The sequence below is a fragment of the Lodderomyces elongisporus genome, chromosome 3 (assembly GCF_030384665.1).
Source record: "Lodderomyces elongisporus chromosome 3, complete sequence".
Classification (NCBI taxonomy): domain Eukaryota; kingdom Fungi; phylum Ascomycota; class Pichiomycetes; order Serinales; family Debaryomycetaceae; genus Lodderomyces; species Lodderomyces elongisporus.
The window spans coordinates 553849-578678 of NC_083675.1; the positions used below are offsets into that span (position 1 = coordinate 553849).

A 24830-nucleotide genomic window follows, 5' to 3' on the forward strand; every position below is an offset into this window, starting at 1 on the left:
TTGTGGTTGGGGATTAACAAGTAACTTGTGTTATGCCATATACATTTTGGTTGCAAAACCCGCGAGGAAGTGAGGGGAACAGAAGGGCGAGGAAGTCCCTCCTGGTAGCTCAGCAGTGCGTGTGCAATTGTATGCGCTACCAAACGCGTCATATCAAAAAAACCAAATGGGTGCTGCCAAATGGGGTGCTGCCAATAGTGTGTGGCTGTAGCAGAAAGTGGACAACCAGAGTGGATGAATTGTATGTTTGGATGTATGTTGGCTCAACACAATCTACAACCTTATACATCCTGCAATGCATTCTATCTCCACAAACAATTCTCGACTCATTGCAAGTTTGACGGCAATGAGTCGAGAATTGTTTTTGCGTGTTGATTATTCCAGCAAGTCTGGTGCGAATTTACAGGGAAACATTTTTCTACTGAAGTTTGAGGAAAACTGTGGGCTCAGCTACTCCCTCCCCTTCTCCCCGCCCCATACATTTACATCATATAGGCCGGGTTCCAGGTTGAACCCTACGTTGGATCCTATATCAGTTCTAGAACATAGGGGGAATCGTGCTCCTATCAATGCTGCTGCCCACTGTAGTGGTTTTTGTAAAGTTTTATGTAAAGTTTTTTGTAAAGTATACACGCACCCGCGCACACATACACATACTCCAACCCGAGATACTCCAGTTTACAATGACAGCGATTGCGCGAAATATACAGAACGTTCAATTTGAGAAATAATTTGTAGGCTGAGTGCGAAATAGAAAAATGGTTCAATTACAAATAGCAGAGTGCATACAAAAACAGAAAGGTGTGTTAATATTAAAAAAAAAGTGCAAAGATTAATAGCAGGAACAGCAACACCATCAGCAACACCATCAGCAACACCATCAGCAACACCATCAGCAACACAACCAGTGACACAACCAGACATAACATCAGTAACACCACCAGTAACTAAACCAGTGACTCAACCAGTGACTCAACCAGTGACACAACCAGTAACACAACCAGTGACACAACCAGTGACACAACCAGTAACTCAACCAGTGACACAACCAGTAACACAACCAGGAATAACACCAGAAACATTTTTGACAAGTTTAGATGGCATAGTTTGAGTTTGGTCGACGTCGGATAGCACACACTATAATAAATATGTTGGATATAATAAATATGATAAATATGATAAATATTAGTGGTGCTATTCCAACACGAGCAAACAATGATTTTGATGCAACATTAACAGACCCCGGAAGCAGATTCCACAAGCTTTTCTTCTGCACCATCTGAAACAACCTGCACGGTGACTTACACAACCCAACCTGTGATTATATGATCCCGCTGTGCCTTGTTGATACCCCTAGTGCATATGCATCCTCCACATTTTTCGTCCCCCGTACAAGATCATACGACAAAGGCGCCATTTTGTCGCAGGATCTGCCAAGTTCAGAATAAATGTGTGAGTCAGCAGCTACACTAGTGCAATGTTGTGGTAGGCTATGGGAAACGGTAGCAGAGGTCAGTGGGCTCCCCTGCTTTGGGATCATGGTTGGGTTTGTGATATAGTCATCCGTGAAGCAGCAACAGAGGTAACATCAGAAATAGCATCAGTGACAGTATCGGTGGTAGCTTTAGACAGAGAAGGGAATTTCTAAGGACCATATCAAGCAACTCTGGGCGGGACGAGATCACCTTATTGAAGGCTTCTTCTGTGACCTGCAGTATGGGGACCCTCTTATAAAGTGTAATGAAGTCGCCCTCAGAATGGCTCTTAGTTCCCAGTTTAGTGCTATTCGTGTAATGGATGTCTGCAAAGTTAACTGCAGCTCAGATCTATTGGCACAATTCACCGCAGTATGAATCGACGGGAGTCTTAAACTTGTCAAAGTGGAAGAAATTGATGTTTTTCTGGTTAATATTGTTTTTATTTTTAGTTTGTGTTGTGTTTTTCGTGTTTTGTGTTTCTTTTGTGATATCGATATCACACTAGTTCAAATGGTTGAGGTAGCGACGGTTGTTGTTGTTGTAATAGTAGTAGTAGTTGTTGTTGTTGTTGTTGTAGCTGTTGTTGTTGTTGTTGTTGTTGTTGTTGTTGTTGTTGTTGTTGTTGTTGTTGTTGTTGTTGTTGTTGTTGTAGTTGTTGTTGTAGCTGTTGTTGTAATAGTTGTTGTTGTTGTTGTTGTTGTTGTTGTTGTAATAGTTGTTGTTGTTGTTGTTGTAATAGTAGTTGTTGTTGTAATAGTTGTTGTTGTTGTTGTTGTTGTTGTAATAGTTGTTGTTGTTGTTGTAGTTGTTGTTGTAGTTGTTGTTGTAGCTGTTGTTGTTGTTGTTGTAGTTCTTTTAGCAGCAGTTGTTGTTGTTGTTGTTGTTGTTGTTGTTGTTGTTGTTGTTGTTGTTGTTGTTGTTGTTGTTGTTCTTTTAGCAGCAGTTGTTGTTGTTGTTGTTGTTGTTGATCATCACTTTCAGCCAAAACAACTTTTTCTATTAACTCCTTCTTTTCTGCCCGTTTCTTTAGCCATGCAAACGGTTTGAACAGAGTCGTTTTGCTCTTCTTGAACCATGAAAACGGTTTAAACAGAGTCTTTCTGCTCTTCTTGAGCCGTGCAAACAATTTGAACAGTGGTATCCTACTCTTTTTAGGTTCCTTTAATTGATTCATACAGGAATCGTTTTCCTCTGGAATCCTAATATCCACAGAAACAAAATCGCAGTCCTCTGAGTTTTGGTTATTCCAATTGGTTCTTTCAACTGAGCTCACAGCATCTGACAAGGGGGCTGATACCAGTAAGACAGATGTATACGGTATATCCGCGTTTCCATCTATGGTTTCAATAGCAACATGAAATGGAAATGCGCTTGGAACGTCATAGGGCGAGCTAGACTCTAATTCTGGTATAAAAGATGTATACGGTACATCCGTGTTTCCATCTGTGGTTTCAATAGCAACATGATATGGAGCCTCTCTCGGAATGATTTCATCATCATACACCGAGCTAGACTCAAATTCTGATAAGGCAGATGTACATGGTACATCCGCGTTTCCATCTGTGGTTTTAATAGCAACATGATATGGAGCCTCTCTCGGAATGATTTCATCATCATACACCGAGCTAGACTCAAATTCTGATAAGGCAGATGTACATGGTACATCCGCGTTTCCATCTGTGGTTTTAATAGCAACATGATATGGAGCCTCTCTCGGAATGATTTCATCATCATACACCGAGCTAGACTCAAATTCTGATAAGGCAGATGTACATGGTACATCCGCGTTTCCATCTGTGGTTTTAATAGCAACATGATATGGAGCCTCTCTCGGAATGATTTCATCATCATACACCGAGCTAGACTCAAATTCTGATAAGGCAGATGTACATGGTACATCCGCGTTTCCATCTGTGGTTTTAATAGCAACATGATATGGAGCCTCTCTCGGAATGATTTCATCATCATACACCGAGCTAGACTCAAATTCTGATAAGGCAGATGTACATGGTACATCCGCGTTTCCATCTGTGGTTTTAATAGCAACATGATATGGAGCCTCTCTCGGAATGATTTCATCATCATACACCGAGCTAGACTCAAATTCTGATAAGGCAGATGTACATGGTACATCCGCGTTTCCATCTGTGGTTTTAATAGCAACATGATATGGAGCCTCTCTCGGAATGATTTCATCATCATACACCGAGCTAGACTCAAATTCTGATAAGGCAGATGTACATGGTACATCCGCGTTTCCATCTGTGGTTTTAATAGCAACATGATATGGAGCCTCTCTCGGAATGATTTCATCATCATACACCGAGCTAGACTCAAATTCTGATAAGGCAGATGTACATGGTACATCCGCGTTTCCATCTGTGGTTTTAATAGCAACATGATATGGAGCCTCTCTCGGAATGATTTCATCATCATACACCGAGCTAGACTCAAATTCTGATAAGGCAGATGTACATGGTACATCCGCGTTTCCATCTGTGGTTTTAATAGCAACATGATATGGAGCCTCTCTCGGAATGATTTCATCATCATACACCGAGCTAGACTCAAATTCTGATAAGGCAGATGTACATGGTACATCCGCGTTTCCATCTGTGGTTTTAATAGCAACATGATATGGAGCCTCTCTCGGAATGATTTCATCATCATACACCGAGCTAGACTCAAATTCTGATAAGGCAGATGTACATGGTACATCCGCGTTTCCATCTGTGGTTTCATTAGCAACATGAAATTGAAGTTGGCTTGGACTGTCATAGGGCGAGGTGAAGCTGTTATTGGATGCCTCCTCTACTTGGGAAGCACTCCTCAGGATTGTTACTGTGTCAGATTCCGTAATTATATCCTCCCTCCTTGTCTGGCGACTCTCGGAGGAAAAATCAATTCCAATATTTACTGGACCTCTAAGTTTATCATAGATCAAACTTGACTCTGCATTTTGCAAAACAACTGATTCTGACGCAACTGATACTTCTGTGCCATCCAGCATATCCATAAAATCATCGGGAAAAACACGTGGATCCTCCGCAATGCGTACAAAGATCGACTTTGGTGGAGAGAAATGCGGAGGGCTGTTCTTTGGTGGTTGCTTTGCATTCTCAGCTTCTAAAGCGCGCCTTCTAATTAATGGTATTCCGGTTGATGGCTCTGTGTAATCCAGCTTATTCTGAAAAATCTCGCCATAAGTTTCAGTTCCAGCTTTTCTTAGATACCTGGAGTCCCTATAGACTGAGCTGGGTTCTAAGATTGGTGAGCCTGATGACTCCCCTGGAAGTAAAAACCGAACCTTGGGTTTGGCGGGTTCGGAATCCTTTGCAAAGACATTTTGAAAACATTTATTAAAAAAGGGCATTGTTAATTTTTAAATTGTAGTCTTCCTCGATTATTGATGATAAAATCTGGTTAAGGTTATCGAGTAAGGCTTGGTTGTATGTTTAATTCTGGTAAAAGAAAGAAGAAAAAGGAAAAGAAGAAGAAGAAAAGGGTAAAAGAAGGTTTGAGGTCACAAGAGTTTTGTTTGTGGATATTTATACTTCACCAGGTAGCCCTCCAGTCACGCCTTGTGGTTGGGGATTAACAAGTAACTTGTGTTATGCCATATACATTTTGGTTGCAAAACCCGCGAGGAAGTGAGGGGAACAGAAGGGCGAGGAAGTCCCTCCTGGTAGCTCAGCAGTGCGTGTGCAATTGTATGCGCTACCAAACGCGTCATATCAAAAAAACCAAATGGGTGCTGCCAAATGGGGTGCTACCAATAGTGTGTGGCTGTAGCAGAAAGTGGACAACCAGAGTGGATGAATTGTATGTTTGGATGTATGTTGGCTCAACACAATCTACAACCTTATACATCCTGCAATGCATTCTATCTCCACAAACAATTCTCGACTCATTGCAAGTTTGACGGCAATGAGTCGAGAATTGTTTTTGCGTGTTGATTATTCCAGCAAGTCTGGTGCGAATTTACAGGGAAACATTTTTCTACTGAAGTTTGAGGAAAACTGTGGGCTCAGCTACTCCCTCCCCTTCTCCCCGCCCCATACATTTACATCATATAGGCCGGGTTCCAGGTTGAACCCTACGTTGGATCCTATATCAGTTCTAGAACATAGGGGGAATCGTGCTCCTATCAATGCTGCTGCCCACTGTAGTGGTTTTTGTAAAGTTTTATGTAAAGTTTTTTGTAAAGTATACACGCACCCGCGCACACATACACATACTCCAACCCGAGATACTCCAGTTTACAATGACAGCGATTGCGCGAAATATACAGAACGTTCAATTTGAGAAATAATTTGTAGGCTGAGTGCGAAATAGAAAAATGGTTCAATTACAAATAGCAGAGTGCATACAAAAACAGAAAGGTGTGTTAATATTAAAAAAAAAGTGCAAAGATTAATAGCAGGAACAGCAACACCATCAGCAACACCATCAGCAACACCATCAGCAACACCATCAGCAACACAACCAGTGACACAACCAGACATAACATCAGTAACACCACCAGTAACTAAACCAGTGACTCAACCAGTGACTCAACCAGTGACACAACCAGTAACACAACCAGTGACACAACCAGTGACACAACCAGTAACTCAACCAGTGACACAACCAGTAACACAACCAGGAATAACACCAGAAACATTTTTGACAAGTTTAGATGGCATAGTTTGAGTTTGGTCGACGTCGGATAGCACACACTATAATAAATATGTTGGATATAATAAATATGATAAATATGATAAATATTAGTGGTGCTATTCCAACACGAGCAAACAATGATTTTGATGCAACATTAACAGACCCCGGAAGCAGATTCCACAAGCTTTTCTTCTGCACCATCTGAAACAACCTGCACGGTGACTTACACAACCCAACCTGTGATTATATGATCCCGCTGTGCCTTGTTGATACCCCTAGTGCATATGCATCCTCCACATTTTTCGTCCCCCGTACAAGATCATACGACAAAGGCGCCATTTTGTCGCAGGATCTGCCAAGTTCAGAATAAATGTGTGAGTCAGCAGCTACACTAGTGCAATGTTGTGGTAGGCTATGGGAAACGGTAGCAGAGGTCAGTGGGCTCCCCTGCTTTGGGATCATGGTTGGGTTTGTGATATAGTCATCCGTGAAGCAGCAACAGAGGTAACATCAGAAATAGCATCAGTGACAGTATCGGTGGTAGCTTTAGACAGAGAAGGGAATTTCTAAGGACCATATCAAGCAACTCTGGGCGGGACGAGATCACCTTATTGAAGGCTTCTTCTGTGACCTGCAGTATGGGGACCCTCTTATAAAGTGTAATGAAGTCGCCCTCAGAATGGCTCTTAGTTCCCAGTTTAGTGCTATTCGTGTAATGGATGTCTGCAAAGTTAACTGCAGCTCAGATCTATTGGCACAATTCACCGCAGTATGAATCGACGGGAGTCTTAAACTTGTCAAAGTGGAAGAAATTGATGTTTTTCTGGTTAATATTGTTTTTATTTTTAGTTTGTGTTGTGTTTTTCGTGTTTTGTGTTTCTTTTGTGATATCGATATCACACTAGTTCAAATGGTTGAGGTAGCGACGGTTGTTGTTGTTGTAATAGTAGTAGTAGTTGTTGTTGTTGTTGTTGTAGTTGTTGTTGTAATAGTTGTTGTTGTTGTTGTTGTTGTAATAGTTGTTGTAGCTGTTGTTGTTGTTGTTGTTGTTGTTGTTGTTGTTGTTGTTGTTGTTGTTGTTGTTGTTGTTGTTGTTGTTGTAGTTGTTGTTGTAGCTGTTGTTGTAATAGTTGTTGTTGTTGTTGTTGTTGTTGTTGTTGTAATAGTTGTTGTTGTTGTTGTTGTAATAGTAGTTGTTGTTGTAATAGTTGTTGTTGTTGTTGTTGTTGTTGTAATAGTTGTTGTTGTTGTTGTAGTTGTTGTTGTAGTTGTTGTTGTAGCTGTTGTTGTTGTTGTTGTAGTTCTTTTAGCAGCAGTTGTTGTTGTTGTTGTTGTTGTTGTTGTTGTTGTTGTTGTTGTTGTTGTTGTTGTTGTTGTTGTTCTTTTAGCAGCAGTTGTTGTTGTTGTTGTTGTTGTTGATCATCACTTTCAGCCAAAACAACTTTTTCTATTAACTCCTTCTTTTCTGCCCGTTTCTTTAGCCATGCAAACGGTTTGAACAGAGTCGTTTTGCTCTTCTTGAACCATGAAAACGGTTTAAACAGAGTCTTTCTGCTCTTCTTGAGCCGTGCAAACAATTTGAACAGTGGTATCCTACTCTTTTTAGGTTCCTTTAATTGATTCATACAGGAATCGTTTTCCTCTGGAATCCTAATATCCACAGAAACAAAATCGCAGTCCTCTGAGTTTTGGTTATTCCAATTGGTTCTTTCAACTGAGCTCACAGCATCTGACAAGGGGGCTGATACCAGTAAGACAGATGTATACGGTATATCCGCGTTTCCATCTATGGTTTCAATAGCAACATGAAATGGAAATGCGCTTGGAACGTCATAGGGCGAGCTAGACTCTAATTCTGGTATAAAAGATGTATACGGTACATCCGTGTTTCCATCTGTGGTTTCAATAGCAACATGATATGGAGCCTCTCTCGGAATGATTTCATCATCATACACCGAGCTAGACTCAAATTCTGATAAGGCAGATGTACATGGTACATCCGCGTTTCCATCTGTGGTTTTAATAGCAACATGATATGGAGCCTCTCTCGGAATGATTTCATCATCATACACCGAGCTAGACTCAAATTCTGATAAGGCAGATGTACATGGTACATCCGCGTTTCCATCTGTGGTTTTAATAGCAACATGATATGGAGCCTCTCTCGGAATGATTTCATCATCATACACCGAGCTAGACTCAAATTCTGATAAGGCAGATGTACATGGTACATCCGCGTTTCCATCTGTGGTTTTAATAGCAACATGATATGGAGCCTCTCTCGGAATGATTTCATCATCATACACCGAGCTAGACTCAAATTCTGATAAGGCAGATGTACATGGTACATCCGCGTTTCCATCTGTGGTTTTAATAGCAACATGATATGGAGCCTCTCTCGGAATGATTTCATCATCATACACCGAGCTAGACTCAAATTCTGATAAGGCAGATGTACATGGTACATCCGCGTTTCCATCTGTGGTTTTAATAGCAACATGATATGGAGCCTCTCTCGGAATGATTTCATCATCATACACCGAGCTAGACTCAAATTCTGATAAGGCAGATGTACATGGTACATCCGCGTTTCCATCTGTGGTTTTAATAGCAACATGATATGGAGCCTCTCTCGGAATGATTTCATCATCATACACCGAGCTAGACTCAAATTCTGATAAGGCAGATGTACATGGTACATCCGCGTTTCCATCTGTGGTTTTAATAGCAACATGATATGGAGCCTCTCTCGGAATGATTTCATCATCATACACCGAGCTAGACTCAAATTCTGATAAGGCAGATGTACATGGTACATCCGCGTTTCCATCTGTGGTTTTAATAGCAACATGATATGGAGCCTCTCTCGGAATGATTTCATCATCATACACCGAGCTAGACTCAAATTCTGATAAGGCAGATGTACATGGTACATCCGCGTTTCCATCTGTGGTTTTAATAGCAACATGATATGGAGCCTCTCTCGGAATGATTTCATCATCATACACCGAGCTAGACTCAAATTCTGATAAGGCAGATGTACATGGTACATCCGCGTTTCCATCTGTGGTTTTAATAGCAACATGATATGGAGCCTCTCTCGGAATGATTTCATCATCATACACCGAGCTAGACTCAAATTCTGATAAGGCAGATGTACATGGTACATCCGCGTTTCCATCTGTGGTTTCATTAGCAACATGAAATTGAAGTTGGCTTGGACTGTCATAGGGCGAGGTGAAGCTGTTATTGGATGCCTCCTCTACTTGGGAAGCACTCCTCAGGATTGTTACTGTGTCAGATTCCGTAATTATATCCTCCCTCCTTGTCTGGCGACTCTCGGAGGAAAAATCAATTCCAATATTTACTGGACCTCTAAGTTTATCATAGATCAAACTTGACTCTGCATTTTGCAAAACAACTGATTCTGACGCAACTGATACTTCTGTGCCATCCAGCATATCCATAAAATCATCGGGAAAAACACGTGGATCCTCCGCAATGCGTACAAAGATCGACTTTGGTGGAGAGAAATGCGGAGGGCTGTTCTTTGGTGGTTGCTTTGCATTCTCAGCTTCTAAAGCGCGCCTTCTAATTAATGGTATTCCGGTTGATGGCTCTGTGTAATCCAGCTTATTCTGAAAAATCTCGCCATAAGTTTCAGTTCCAGCTTTTCTTAGATACCTGGAGTCCCTATAGACTGAGCTGGGTTCTAAGATTGGTGAGCCTGATGACTCCCCTGGAAGTAAAAACCGAACCTTGGGTTTGGCGGGTTCGGAATCCTTTGCAAAGACATTTTGAAAACATTTATTAAAAAAGGGCATTGTTAATTTTTAAATTGTAGTCTTCCTCGATTATTGATGATAAAATCTGGTTAAGGTTATCGAGTAAGGCTTGGTTGTATGTTTAATTCTGGTAAAAGAAAGAAGAAAAAGGAAAAGAAGAAGAAGAAAAGGGTAAAAGAAGGTTTGAGGTCACAAGAGTTTTGTTTGTGGATATTTATACTTCACCAGGTAGCCCTCCAGTCACGCCTTGTGGTTGGGGATTAACAAGTAACTTGTGTTATGCCATATACATTTTGGTTGCAAAACCCGCGAGGAAGTGAGGGGAACAGAAGGGCGAGGAAGTCCCTCCTGGTAGCTCAGCAGTGCGTGTGCAATTGTATGCGCTACCAAACGCGTCATATCAAAAAAACCAAATGGGTGCTGCCAAATGGGGTGCTACCAATAGTGTGTGGCTGTAGCAGAAAGTGGACAACCAGAGTGGATGAATTGTATGTTTGGATGTATGTTGGCTCAACACAATCTACAACCTTATACATCCTGCAATGCATTCTATCTCCACAAACAATTCTCGACTCATTGCAAGTTTGACGGCAATGAGTCGAGAATTGTTTTTGCGTGTTGATTATTCCAGCAAGTCTGGTGCGAATTTACAGGGAAACATTTTTCTACTGAAGTTTGAGGAAAACTGTGGGCTCAGCTACTCCCTCCCCTTCTCCCCGCCCCATACATTTACATCATATAGGCCGGGTTCCAGGTTGAACCCTACGTTGGATCCTATATCAGTTCTAGAACATAGGGGGAATCGTGCTCCTATCAATGCTGCTGCCCACTGTAGTGGTTTTTGTAAAGTTTTATGTAAAGTTTTTTGTAAAGTATACACGCACCCGCGCACACATACACATACTCCAACCCGAGATACTCCAGTTTACAATGACAGCGATTGCGCGAAATATACAGAACGTTCAATTTGAGAAATAATTTGTAGGCTGAGTGCGAAATAGAAAAATGGTTCAATTACAAATAGCAGAGTGCATACAAAAACAGAAAGGTGTGTTAATATTAAAAAAAAAGTGCAAAGATTAATAGCAGGAACAGCAACACCATCAGCAACACCATCAGCAACACCATCAGCAACACCATCAGCAACACAACCAGTGACACAACCAGACATAACATCAGTAACACCACCAGTAACACCACCAGTAACTAAACCAGTGACTCAACCAGTGACTCAACCAGTGACTCAACCAGTGACACAACCAGTAACACAACCAGTGACACAACCAGTGACACAACCAGTAACTCAACCAGTGACACAACCAGTAACACAACCAGGAATAACACCAGAAACATTTTTGACAAGTTTAGATGGCATAGTTTGAGTTTGGTCGACGTCGGATAGCACACACTATAATAAATATGTTGGATATAATAAATATGATAAATATGATAAATATTAGTGGTGCTATTCCAACACGAGCAAACAATGATTTTGATGCAACATTAACAGACCCCGGAAGCAGATTCCACAAGCTTTTCTTCTGCACCATCTGAAACAACCTGCACGGTGACTTACACAACCCAACCTGTGATTATATGATCCCGCTGTGCCTTGTTGATACCCCTAGTGCATATGCATCCTCCACATTTTTCGTCCCCCGTACAAGATCATACGACAAAGGCGCCATTTTGTCGCAGGATCTGCCAAGTTCAGAATAAATGTGTGAGTCAGCAGCTACACTAGTGCAATGTTGTGGTAGGCTATGGGAAACGGTAGCAGAGGTCAGTGGGCTCCCCTGCTTTGGGATCATGGTTGGGTTTGTGATATAGTCATCCGTGAAGCAGCAACAGAGGTAACATCAGAAATAGCATCAGTGACAGTATCGGTGGTAGCTTTAGACAGAGAAGGGAATTTCTAAGGACCATATCAAGCAACTCTGGGCGGGACGAGATCACCTTATTGAAGGCTTCTTCTGTGACCTGCAGTATGGGGACCCTCTTATAAAGTGTAATGAAGTCGCCCTCAGAATGGCTCTTAGTTCCCAGTTTAGTGCTATTCGTGTAATGGATGTCTGCAAAGTTAACTGCAGCTCAGATCTATTGGCACAATTCACCGCAGTATGAATCGACGGGAGTCTTAAACTTGTCAAAGTGGAAGAAATTGATGTTTTTCTGGTTAATATTGTTTTTATTTTTAGTTTGTGTTGTGTTTTTCGTGTTTTGTGTTTCTTTTGTGATATCGATATCACACTAGTTCAAATGGTTGAGGTAGCGACGGTTGTTGTTGTTGTAATAGTAGTAGTAGTTGTTGTTGTTGTTGTTGTAGTTGTTGTTGTAATAGTTGTTGTTGTTGTTGTTGTTGTAATAGTTGTTGTAGCTGTTGTTGTTGTTGTTGTTGTTGTTGTTGTTGTTGTTGTTGTTGTTGTTGTTGTTGTTGTTGTTGTTGTTGTAGTTGTTGTTGTAGCTGTTGTTGTAATAGTTGTTGTTGTTGTTGTTGTTGTTGTTGTTGTAATAGTTGTTGTTGTTGTTGTTGTAATAGTAGTTGTTGTTGTAATAGTTGTTGTTGTTGTTGTTGTTGTTGTAATAGTTGTTGTTGTTGTTGTAGTTGTTGTTGTAGTTGTTGTTGTAGCTGTTGTTGTTGTTGTTGTAGTTCTTTTAGCAGCAGTTGTTGTTGTTGTTGTTGTTGTTGTTGTTGTTGTTGTTGTTGTTGTTGTTGTTGTTGTTGTTGTTGTTGTTGTTGTTGTTCTTTTAGCAGCAGTTGTTGTTGTTGTTGTTGTTGTTGATCATCACTTTCAGCCAAAACAACTTTTTCTATTAACTCCTTCTTTTCTGCCCGTTTCTTTAGCCATGCAAACGGTTTGAACAGAGTCGTTTTGCTCTTCTTGAACCATGAAAACGGTTTAAACAGAGTCTTTCTGCTCTTCTTGAGCCGTGCAAACAATTTGAACAGTGGTATCCTACTCTTTTTAGGTTCCTTTAATTGATTCATACAGGAATCGTTTTCCTCTGGAATCCTAATATCCACAGAAACAAAATCGCAGTCCTCTGAGTTTTGGTTATTCCAATTGGTTCTTTCAACTGAGCTCACAGCATCTGACAAGGGGGCTGATACCAGTAAGACAGATGTATACGGTATATCCGCGTTTCCATCTATGGTTTCAATAGCAACATGAAATGGAAATGCGCTTGGAACGTCATAGGGCGAGCTAGACTCTAATTCTGGTATAAAAGATGTATACGGTACATCCGTGTTTCCATCTGTGGTTTCAATAGCAACATGATATGGAGCCTCTCTCGGAATGATTTCATCATCATACACCGAGCTAGACTCAAATTCTGATAAGGCAGATGTACATGGTACATCCGCGTTTCCATCTGTGGTTTTAATAGCAACATGATATGGAGCCTCTCTCGGAATGATTTCATCATCATACACCGAGCTAGACTCAAATTCTGATAAGGCAGATGTACATGGTACATCCGCGTTTCCATCTGTGGTTTTAATAGCAACATGATATGGAGCCTCTCTCGGAATGATTTCATCATCATACACCGAGCTAGACTCAAATTCTGATAAGGCAGATGTACATGGTACATCCGCGTTTCCATCTGTGGTTTTAATAGCAACATGATATGGAGCCTCTCTCGGAATGATTTCATCATCATACACCGAGCTAGACTCAAATTCTGATAAGGCAGATGTACATGGTACATCCGCGTTTCCATCTGTGGTTTTAATAGCAACATGATATGGAGCCTCTCTCGGAATGATTTCATCATCATACACCGAGCTAGACTCAAATTCTGATAAGGCAGATGTACATGGTACATCCGCGTTTCCATCTGTGGTTTTAATAGCAACATGATATGGAGCCTCTCTCGGAATGATTTCATCATCATACACCGAGCTAGACTCAAATTCTGATAAGGCAGATGTACATGGTACATCCGCGTTTCCATCTGTGGTTTTAATAGCAACATGATATGGAGCCTCTCTCGGAATGATTTCATCATCATACACCGAGCTAGACTCAAATTCTGATAAGGCAGATGTACATGGTACATCCGCGTTTCCATCTGTGGTTTTAATAGCAACATGATATGGAGCCTCTCTCGGAATGATTTCATCATCATACACCGAGCTAGACTCAAATTCTGATAAGGCAGATGTACATGGTACATCCGCGTTTCCATCTGTGGTTTTAATAGCAACATGATATGGAGCCTCTCTCGGAATGATTTCATCATCATACACCGAGCTAGACTCAAATTCTGATAAGGCAGATGTACATGGTACATCCGCGTTTCCATCTGTGGTTTTAATAGCAACATGATATGGAGCCTCTCTCGGAATGATTTCATCATCATACACCGAGCTAGACTCAAATTCTGATAAGGCAGATGTACATGGTACATCCGCGTTTCCATCTGTGGTTTCATTAGCAACATGAAATTGAAGTTGGCTTGGACTGTCATAGGGCGAGGTGAAGCTGTTATTGGATGCCTCCTCTACTTGGGAAGCACTCCTCAGGATTGTTACTGTGTCAGATTCCGTAATTATATCCTCCCTCCTTGTCTGGCGACTCTCGGAGGAAAAATCAATTCCAATATTTACTGGACCTCTAAGTTTATCATAGATCAAACTTGACTCTGCATTTTGCAAAACAACTGATTCTGACGCAACTGATACTTCTGTGCCATCCAGCATATCCATAAAATCATCGGGAAAAACACGTGGATCCTCCGCAATGCGTACAAAGATCGACTTTGGTGGAGAGAAATGCGGAGGGCTGTTCTTTGGTGGTTGCTTTGCATTCTCAGCTTCTAAAGCGCGCCTTCTAATTAATGGTATTCCGGTTGATGGCTCTGTGTAATCCAGCTTATTCTGAAAAATCTCGCCATAAGTTTCAGTTCCAGCTTTTCTTAGATACCTGGAGTCCCTATAGACTGAGCTGGGTTCTAAGATTGGTGAGCCTGATGACTCCCCTGGAAGTAAAAACCGAACCTTGGGTTTGGCGGGTTCGGAATCCTTTGCAAAGACATTTTGAAAACATTTATTAAAAAAGGGCATTGTTAATTTTTAAATTGTAGTCTTCCTCGATTATTGATGATAAAATCTGGTTAAGGTTATCGAGTAAGGCTTGGTTGTATGTTTAATTCTGGTAAAAGAAAGAAGAAAAAGGAAAAGAAGAAGAAGAAAAGGGTAAAAGAAGGTTTGAGGTCACAAGAGTTTTGTTTGTGGATATTTATACTTCACCAGGTAGCCCTCCAGTCACGCCTTGTGGTTGGGGATTAACAAGTAACTTGTGTTATGCCATATACATTTTGGTTGCAAAACCCGCGAGGAAGTGAGGGGAACAGAAGGGCGAGGAAGTCCCTCCTGGTAGCTCAGCAGTGCGTGTGCAATTGTATGCGCTACCAAACGCGTCATATCAAAAAAACCAAATGGGTGCTGCCAATAGTGTGTGGCTGTATCAGATAGCGGACGACCAAAGTGGATAAATTGTATGTTTGGATGCATGTTGGCTCAACACAATCTACAACCTTATACATCCTGCAATGCATTCTATCTCCACAAACAATTCTCGACTCATTGCAAGTTTGACGGCAATGAGTCGAGAATTGTTTTTGCGTGTTGATTATTCCAGCAAGTCTGGTGCGAATTTACAGGGAAACATTTTTCTACTGAAGTTTGAGGAAAACTGTGGGCTCAGCTACTCCCTCCCCTTCTCCCCGCCCCATACATTTACATCATATAGGCCGGGTTCCAGGTTGAACCCTACGTTGGATCCTATATCAGTTCTAGAACATAGGGGGAATCGTGCTCCTATCAATGCTGCTGCCCACTGTAGTGGTTTTTGTAAAGTTTTATGTAAAGTTTTTTGTAAAGTATACACGCACCCGCGCGTCCATCTTATGTGTATCTAACCTGTACCTTACCTGTATCCTACCTGTCTCCTACATGTGTCTTACGTGTATCCTACGTGTATCTAAGGTTGACTCGTTCACAGCAGCTCACGTGCGCGCACACATACACATACTCCAACCCGAGATACTCCAGTTTACAATGACAGCGATTGCGCGAAATATACAGAACGTTCAATTTGAGAAATAATTTGTAGGCTGAGTGCGAAATAGAAAAATGGTTCAATTACAAATAGCAGAGTGCATACAAAAACAGAAAGGTGTGTTAATATTAAAAAAAAAGTGCAAAGATTAATAGCAGGAACAGCAACACCATCAGCAACACCATCAGCAACACCATCAGCAACACCATCAGCAACACAACCAGTGACACAACCAGACATAACATCAGTAACACCACCAGACATAACACCAGCAACACAACCAGACATAACATCAGTAACACCACCAGTAACTAAACCAGTGACTCAACCAGTGACTCAACCAGTGACACAACCAGTGACACAACCAGTGACACAACCAGTAACTCAACCAGTGACACAACCAGTAACTCAACTAATAACACAACCAGTAACTCAACTAGTGACACAACCAGTAACACAACCAGTAACTCAACTAGTAACTCAACCAGTGACACAACCAGTGACACAACCAGTAACTCAACTAATAACACAACCAGTAACTCAACTAGTGACACAACCAGTAACCCAACCAGTAACTCAACTAGTAACTCAACCAGTAACTCAACCAGTAACTCAACTAGTAACTCAACCAGTAACTCAACCAGTGACACAACCAGTAACACAACCAGTGACACAACCAGTAACACAACCAGTAACTCAACCAGTGACACAACCAGTAACACAACCAGTAACACAACCAGGAATAACACCAGAAACATTTTTGACAAGTTTAGATGGCATAGTTTGAGTTTGGTCGACGTCGGATAGCACACACTATAATAAATATGTTGGATATAATAAATATGATAAATATGATAAATATTAGTGGTGCTATTCCAACACGAGCAAACAATGATTTTGATGCAACATTAACAGACCCCGGAAGCAGATTCCACAAGCTTTTCTTCTGCACCATCTGAAACAACCTGCACGGTGACTTACACAACCCAACCTGTGATTATATGATCCCGCTGTGCCTTGTTGATACCCCTAGTGCATATGCATCCTCCACATTTTTCGTCCCCCGTACAAGATCATACGACAAAGGCGCCATTTTGTCGCAGGATCTGCCAAGTTCAGAATAAATGTGTGAGTCAGCAGCTACACTAGTGCAATGTTGTGGTAGGCTATGGGAAACGGTAGCAGAGGTCAGTGGGCTCCCCTGCTTTGGGATCATGGTTGGGTTTGTGATATAGTCATCCGTGAAGCAGCAACAGAGGTAACATCAGAAATAGCATCAGTGACAGTATCGGTGGTAGCTTTAGACAGAGAAGGGAATTTCTAAGGACCATATCAAGCAACTCTGGGCGGGACGAGATCACCTTATTGAAGGCTTCTTCTGTGACCTGCAGTATGGGGACCCTCTTATAAAGTGTAATGAAGTCGCCCTCAGAATGGCTCTTAGTTCCCAGTTTAGTGCTATTCGTGTAATGGATGTCTGCAAAGTTAACTGCAGCTCAGATCTATTGGCACAATTCACCGCAGTATGAATCGACGGGAGTCTTAAACTTGTCAAAGTGGAAGAAATTGATGTTTTTCTGGTTAATATTGTTTTTATTTTTAGTTTGTGTTGTGTTTTTCGTGTTTTGTGTTTCTTTTGTGATATCGATATCACACTAGTTCAAATGGTTGAGGTAGCGACGGTTGTTGTTGTTGTAATAGTAGTAGTAGTTGTTGTTGTTGTTGTTGTAGTTGTTGTTGTAATAGTTGTTGTTGTTGTTGTTGTTGTAATAGTTGTTGTAGCTGTTGTTGTTGTTGTTGTTGTAGTTGTTGTTGTTGTTGTTGTTGTTGTTGTTGTTGTTGTTGTTGTTGTTGTTGTTGTTGTTGTTGTTGTTGTAATAGTTGTTGTTGTTGTTGTTGTAATAGTAGTTGTTGTTGTAATAGTTGTTGTTGTTGTTGTTGTTGTTGTAATAGTTGTTGTTGTTGTTGTAGTTGTTGTTGTAGTTGTTGTTGTAGCTGTTGTTGTTGTTGTTGTAGTTCTTTTAGCAGCAGTTGTTGTTGTTGTTGTTGTTGTTGTTGTTGTTGTTGTTCTTTTAGCAGCAGTTGTTGTTGTTGTTGTTGTTGTTGATCATCACTTTCAGCCAAAACAACTTTTTCTATTAACTCCTTCTTTTCTGCCCGTTTCTTTAGCCATGCAAACGGTTTGAACAGAGTCGTTTTGCTCTTCTTGAACCATGAAAACGGTTTAAACAGAGTCTTTCTGCTCTTCTTGAGCCGTGCAAACAATTTGAACAGTGGTATCCTACTCTTTTTAGGCTCCTTTAATTGATTCATACAGGAATCGTTTTCCTCTGGAATCCTAATATCCACAGAAACAAAATCGCAGTCCTCTGAGTTTTGGTTATTCCAATTGGTTCTTTCAACTGAGCTCACAGCATCTGACAAGGGGGCTGATACCAGTAAGACAGATGTATACGGTATATCCGCGTTTCCATCTATGGTTTCAATAGCAACATGAAATGGAAATGCGCTTGGAACGTCATAGGGCGAGCTAGACTCTAATTCTGGTATAAAAGATGTATACGGTACATCCGTGTTTCCATCTGTGGTTTCAATAGCAACATGATATGGAGCCTCTCTCGGAATGATTTCATCATCATACACCGAGCTAGACTCAAATTCTGATAAGGCAGATGTACATGGTACATCCGCGTTTCCATCTGTGGTTTTAATAGCAACATGATATGGAGCCTCTCTCGGAATGATTTCATCATCATACACCGAGCTAGACTCAAATTCTGATAAGGCAGATGTACATGGTACATCCGCGTTTCCATCTGTGGTTTTAATAGCAACATGATATGGAGCCTCTCTCGGAATGATTTCATCATCATACACCGAGCTAGACTCAAATTCTGATAAGGCAGATGTACATGGTACATCCGCGTTTCCATCTGTGGTTTCATTAGCAACATGAAATTGAAGTTGGCTTGGACTGTCATAGGGCGAGGTGAAGCTGTTATTGGATGCCTCCTCTACTTGGGAAGCACTCCTCAGGATTGTTACTGTGTCAGATTCCGTAATTATATCCTCCCTCCTTGTCTGGCGACTCTCGGAGGAAAAATCAATTCCAATATTTACTGGACCTCTAAGTTTATCATAGATCAAACTTGACTCTGCATTTTGCAAAACAACTGATTCTGACGCAACTGATACTTCTGTGCCATCCAGCATATCCATAAAATCATCGGGAAAAACACGTGGATCCTCCGCAATGCGTACAAAGATCGACTTTGGTGGAGAGAAATGCGGAGGGCTGTTCTTTGGTGGTTGCTTTGCATTCTCAGCTTCTAAAGCGCGCCTTCTAATTAATGGTATTCCGGTTGATGGCTCTGTGTAATCCAGCTTATTCTGAAAAATCTCGCCATAAGTTTCAGTTCCAGCTTTTCTTAGATACCTGGAGTCCCTATAGACTGAGCTGGGTTCTAAGATTGGTGAGCCTGATGACTCCCCTGGAAGTAAAAACCGAACCTTGGGTTTGGCGGGTTCGGAATCCTTTGCAAAGACATTTTGAAAACATTTATTAAAAAAGGGCATTGTTAATTTTTAAATTGTAGTCTTCCTCGATTATTGATGATAAAATCTGGTTAAGGTTATCGAGTAAGGCTTGGTTGTATGTTTAATTCTGGTAAAAGAAAGAAGAAAAAGGAAAAGAAGAAGAAGAAAAGGGTAAAAGAAGGTTTGAGGTCACAAGAGTTTTGTTTGTGGATATTTATACTTCACCAGGTAGCCCTCCAGTCACGCCTTGTGGTTGGGGATTAACAAGTAACTTGTGTTATGCCATATACATTTTGGTTGCAAAACCCGCGAGGAAGTGAGGGGAACAGAAGGGCGAGGAAGTCCCTCCTGGTAGCTCAGCAGTGCGTGTGCAATTGTATGCGCTACCAAACGCGTCATATCAAAAAAACCAAATGGGTGCTGCCAATAGTGTATGGCTGTATCAGATAGCGGACGACCAGAGTGGATAAATCGTATGTTTGGATGCATGTTGGCTCAACACAATCTACAACCTTATACATCCTGCAATGCATTCTATCTCCACAAACAATTCTCGACTCATTGCAAGTTTGACGGCAATGAGTCGAGAATTGTTTTTGCGTGTTGATTATTCCAGCAAGTCTGGTGCGAATTTACAGGGAAACATTTTTCTACTGAAGTTTGAGGAAAACTGTGGGCTCAGCTACTCCCTCCCCTTCTCCCCGCCCCATACATTTACATCATATAGGCCGGGTTCCAGGTTGAACCCTACGTTGGATCCTATATCAGTTCTAGAACATAGGGGGAATCGTGCTCCTATCAATGCTGCTGCCCACTGTAGTGGTTTTTGTAAAGTTTTATGTAAAGTTTTTTGTAAAGTATACACGCACCCGCGCGTCCATCTTATGTGTATCTAACCTGTACCTTACCTGTATCCTACCTGTCTCCTACATGTGTCTTACGTGTATCCTACGTGTATCTAAGGTTGACTCGTTCACAGCAGCTCACGTGCGCGCACACATACACATACTCCAACCCGAGATACTCCAGTTTACAATGACAGCGATTGCGCGAAATATACAGAACGTTCAATTTGAGAAATAATTTGTAGGCTGAGTGCGAAATAGAAAAATGGTTCAATTACAAATAGCAGAGTGCATACAAAAACAGAAAGGTGTGTTAATATTAAAAAAAAAGTGCAAAGATTAATAGCAGGAACAGCAACACCATCAGCAACACCATCAGCAACACCATCAGCAACACAACCAGTGACACAACCAGACATAACATCAGTAACACCACCAGACATAACACCAGCAACACAACCAGACATAACATCAGTAACACCACCAGTAACTAAACCAGTGACTCAACCAGTGACTCAACCAGTGACACAACCAGTGACACAACCAGTGACACAACCAGTAACTCAACCAGTGACACAACCAGTAACTCAACTAATAACACAACCAGTAACTCAACTAGTGACACAACCAGTAACACAACCAGTAACTCAACTAGTAACTCAACCAGTGACACAACCAGTGACACAACCAGTAACTCAACTAATAACACAACCAGTAACTCAACTAGTGACACAACCAGTAACTCAACCAGTAACTCAACTAGTAACTCAACCAGTAACTCAACCAGTAACTCAACTAGTAACTCAACCAGTAACTCAACCAGTGACACAACCAGTAACACAACCAGTGACACAACCAGTAACACAACCAGTAACTCAACCAGTGACACAACCAGGAATAACACCAGAAACATTTTTGACAAGTTTAGATGGCATAATTTGAGTTTGGTCGACGTCGGATAGCACACACTATAATAAATATGTTGGATATAATAAATATGATAAATATGATAAATATTAGTGGTGCTATTCCAACACGAGCAAACAATGATTTTGATGCAACATTAACAGACCCCGGAAGCAGATTCCACAAGCTTTTCTTCTGCACCATCTGAAACAACCTGCACGGTGACTTACACAACCCAACCTGTGATTATATGATCCCGCTGTGCCTTGTTGATACCCCTAGTGCATATGCATCCTCCACATTTTTCGTCCCCCGTACAAGATCATACGACAAAGGCGCCATTTTGTCGCAGGATCTGCCAAGTTCAGAATAAATGTGTGAGTCAGCAGCTACACTAGTGCAATGTTGTGGTAGGCTATGGGAAACGGTAGCAGAGGTCAGTGGGCTCCCCTGCTTTGGGATCATGGTTGGGTTTGTGATATAGTCATCCGTGAAGCAGCAACAGAGGTAACATCAGAAATAGCATCAGTGACAGTATCGGTGGTAGCTTTAGACAGAGAAGGGAATTTCTAAGGACCATATCAAGCAACTCTGGGCGGGACGAGATCACCTTATTGAAGGCTTCTTCTGTGACCTGCAGTATGGGGACCCTCTTATAAAGTGTAATGAAGTCGCCCTCAGAATGGCTCTTAGTTCCCAGTTTAGTGCTATTCATGTAATGGATGTCTGCAAAGTTAACTGCAGCTCAGATCTATTGGCACAATTCACCGCAGTATGAATCGACGGGAGTCTTAAACTTGTCAAAGTGGAAGAAATTGATGTTTTTCTGGTTAATATTGTTTTTATTTTTAGTTTGTGTTGTGTTTTTCGTGTTTTGTGTTTCTTTTGTGATATCGATATCACACTAGTTCAAATGGTTGAGGTAGCGACGGTTGTTGTTGTTGTAATAGTAGTAGTAGTTGTTGTTGTTGTTGTTGTAGTTGTTGTTGTAATAGTTGTTGTTGTTGTTGTTGTTGTAATAGTTGTTGTAGCTGTTGTTGTTGTTGTTGTAGTTGTTGTTGTTGTTGTTGTAGTTGTTGTTGTTGTTGTTGTTGTTGTAATAGTTGTTGTTGTTGTTGTTGTAATAGTAGTTGTTGTTGTAATAGTTGTTGTTGTTGTTGTTGTTGTTGTAATAGTTGTTGTTGTTGTTGTAGTTGTTGTTGTAGTTGTTGTTGTAGCTGTTGTTGTTGTTGTTGTAGTTCTTTTAGCAGCAGTTGTTGTTGTTGTTGTTGTTGTTGTTGTTGTTGTTGTTGTTCTTTTAGCAGCAGTTGTTGTTGTTGTTGTTGTTGTTGATCATCACTTTCAGCCAAAACAACTTTTTCTATTAACTCCTTCTTTTCTGCCCGTTTCTTTAGCCATGCAAACGGTTTGAACAGAGTCGTTTTGCTCTTCTTGAACCATGAAAACGGTTTAAACAGAGTCTTTCTGCTCTTCTTGAGCCGTGCAAACAATTTGAACAGTGGTATCCTACTCTTTTTAGGCTCCTTTAATTGATTCATACAGGAATCGTTTTCCTCTGGAATCCTAATATCCACAGAAACAAAATCGCAGTCCTCTGAGTTTTGGTTATTCCAATTGGTTCTTTCAACTGAGCTCACAGCATCTGACAAGGGGGCTGATACCAGTAAGACAGATGTATACGGTATATCCGCGTTTCCATCTATGGTTTCAATAGCAACATGAAATGGAAATGCGCTTGGAACGTCATAGGGCGAGCTAGACTCTAATTCTGGTATAAAAGATGTATACGGTACATCCGTGTTTCCATCTGTGGTTTCAATAGCAACATGATATGGAGCCTCTCTCGGAATGATTTCATCATCATACACCGAGCTAGACTCAAATTCTGATAAGGCAGATGTACATGGTACATCCGCGTTTCCATCTGTGGTTTTAATAGCAACATGATATGGAGCCTCTCTCGGAATGATTTCATCATCATACACCGAGCTAGACTCAAATTCTGATAAGGCAGATGTACATGGTACATCCGCGTTTCCATCTGTGGTTTTAATAGCAACATGATATGGAGCCTCTCTCGGAATGATTTCATCATCATACACCGAGCTAGACTCAAATTCTGATAAGGCAGATGTACATGGTACATCCGCGTTTCCATCTGTGGTTTTAATAGCAACATGATATGGAGCCTCTCTCGGAATGATTTCATCATCATACACCGAGCTAGACTCAAATTCTGATAAGGCAGATGTACATGGTACATCCGCGTTTCCATCTGTGGTTTTAATAGCAACATGATATGGAGCCTCTCTCGGAATGATTTCATCATCATACACCGAGCTAGACTCAAATTCTGATAAGGCAGATGTACATGGTACATCCGCGTTTCCATCTGTGGTTTCATTAGCAACATGAAATTGAAGTTGGCTTGGACTGTCATAGGGCGAGGTGAAGCTGTTATTGGATGCCTCCTCTACTTGGGAAGCACTCCTCAGGATTGTTACTGTGTCAGATTCCGTAATTATATCCTCCCTCCTTGTCTGGCGACTCTCGGAGGAAAAATCAATTCCAATATTTACTGGACCTCTAAGTTTATCATAGATCAAACTTGACTCTGCATTTTGCAAAACAACTGATTCTGACGCAACTGATACTTCTGTGCCATCCAGCATATCCATAAAATCATCGGGAAAAACACGTGGATCCTCCGCAATGCGTACAAAGATCGACTTTGGTGGAGAGAAATGCGGAGGGCTGTTCTTTGGTGGTTGCTTTGCATTCTCAGCTTCTAAAGCGCGCCTTCTAATTAATGGTATTCCGGTTGATGGCTCTGTGTAATCCAGCTTATTCTGAAAAATCTCGCCATAAGTTTCAGTTCCAGCTTTTCTTAGATACCTGGAGTCCCTATAGACTGAGCTGGGTTCTAAGATTGGTGAGCCTGATGACTCCCCTGGAAGTAAAAACCGAACCTTGGGTTTGGCGGGTTCGGAATCCTTTGCAAAGACATTTTGAAAACATTTATTAAAAAAGGGCATTGTTAATTTTTAAATTGTAGTCTTCCTCGATTATTGATGATAAAATCTGGTTAAGGTTATCGAGTAAGGCTTGGTTGTATGTTTAATTCTGGTAAAAGAAAGAAGAAAAAGGAAAAGAAGAAGAAGAAAAGGGTAAAAGAAGGTTTGAGGTCACAAGAGTTTTGTTTGTGGATATTTATACTTCACCAGGTAGCCCTCCAGTCACGCCTTGTGGTTGGGGATTAACAAGTAACTTGTGTTATGCCATATACATTTTGGTTGCAAAACCCGCGAGGAAGTGAGGGGAACAGAAGGGCGAGGAAGTCCCTCCTGGTAGCTCAGCAGTGCGTGTGCAATTGTATGCGCTACCAAACGCGTCATATCAAAAAAACCAAATGGGTGCTGCCAATAGTGTGTGGCTGTATCAGATAGCGGACGACCAAAGTGGATAAATTGTATGTTTGGATGCATGTTGGCTCAACACAATCTACAACCTTATACATCCTGCAATGCATTCTATCTCCACAAACAATTCTCG

At 41.2% G+C, this 24830-nt stretch overlaps 5 protein-coding genes across 5 annotated transcripts; all 5 read right to left on the reverse strand. All coding sequences in view use genetic code 12, as the record gives it.

Annotated features, from left to right (window-relative positions):
* Nucleotides 1-1321: 1321 nt before the first annotated feature.
* PVL30_002531 (uncharacterized protein) lies at nt 1322-4851 on the reverse strand (the record flags this gene model as incomplete). Its single annotated transcript, XM_061119377.1, has 2 exons — nt 1322-1464; nt 2454-4851. 2 exons carry the CDS (start codon nt 4849-4851, stop codon nt 1322-1324), a joined length of 2541 nt encoding a protein of 846 aa, XP_060975360.1.
* Nucleotides 4852-6380: 1529 nt separating this feature from the next.
* Nucleotides 6381-9961, reverse strand: PVL30_002532 (uncharacterized protein; the record flags this gene model as incomplete). The annotated part of the gene is made up of 2 exons (XM_061119378.1): nt 6381-6523; nt 7564-9961. 2 exons carry the CDS (start codon nt 9959-9961, stop codon nt 6381-6383), a joined length of 2541 nt encoding a protein of 846 aa, XP_060975361.1.
* A 1553-nt stretch (nt 9962-11514) lies between these two features.
* On the reverse strand, nt 11515-14993 carry PVL30_002533 (uncharacterized protein; the record flags this gene model as incomplete). Its single annotated transcript, XM_061119379.1, has 2 exons — nt 11515-11657; nt 12713-14993. 2 exons carry the CDS (start codon nt 14991-14993, stop codon nt 11515-11517), a joined length of 2424 nt encoding a protein of 807 aa, XP_060975362.1.
* Nucleotides 14994-16987: 1994 nt separating this feature from the next.
* On the reverse strand, nt 16988-19566 carry PVL30_002534 (uncharacterized protein; the record flags this gene model as incomplete). The annotated part of the gene is made up of 2 exons (XM_061119380.1): nt 16988-17130; nt 18105-19566. The coding sequence occupies 2 exons, from the start codon at nt 19564-19566 to the stop codon at nt 16988-16990; spliced, it is 1605 nt and encodes a 534-aa protein (XP_060975363.1).
* A 2463-nt stretch (nt 19567-22029) lies between these two features.
* Nucleotides 22030-24313, reverse strand: PVL30_002535 (uncharacterized protein; the record flags this gene model as incomplete). Its single annotated transcript, XM_061119381.1, has 2 exons — nt 22030-22104; nt 22859-24313. The coding sequence occupies 2 exons, from the start codon at nt 24311-24313 to the stop codon at nt 22030-22032; spliced, it is 1530 nt and encodes a 509-aa protein (XP_060975364.1).
* Nucleotides 24314-24830: the final 517 nt, after the last annotated feature.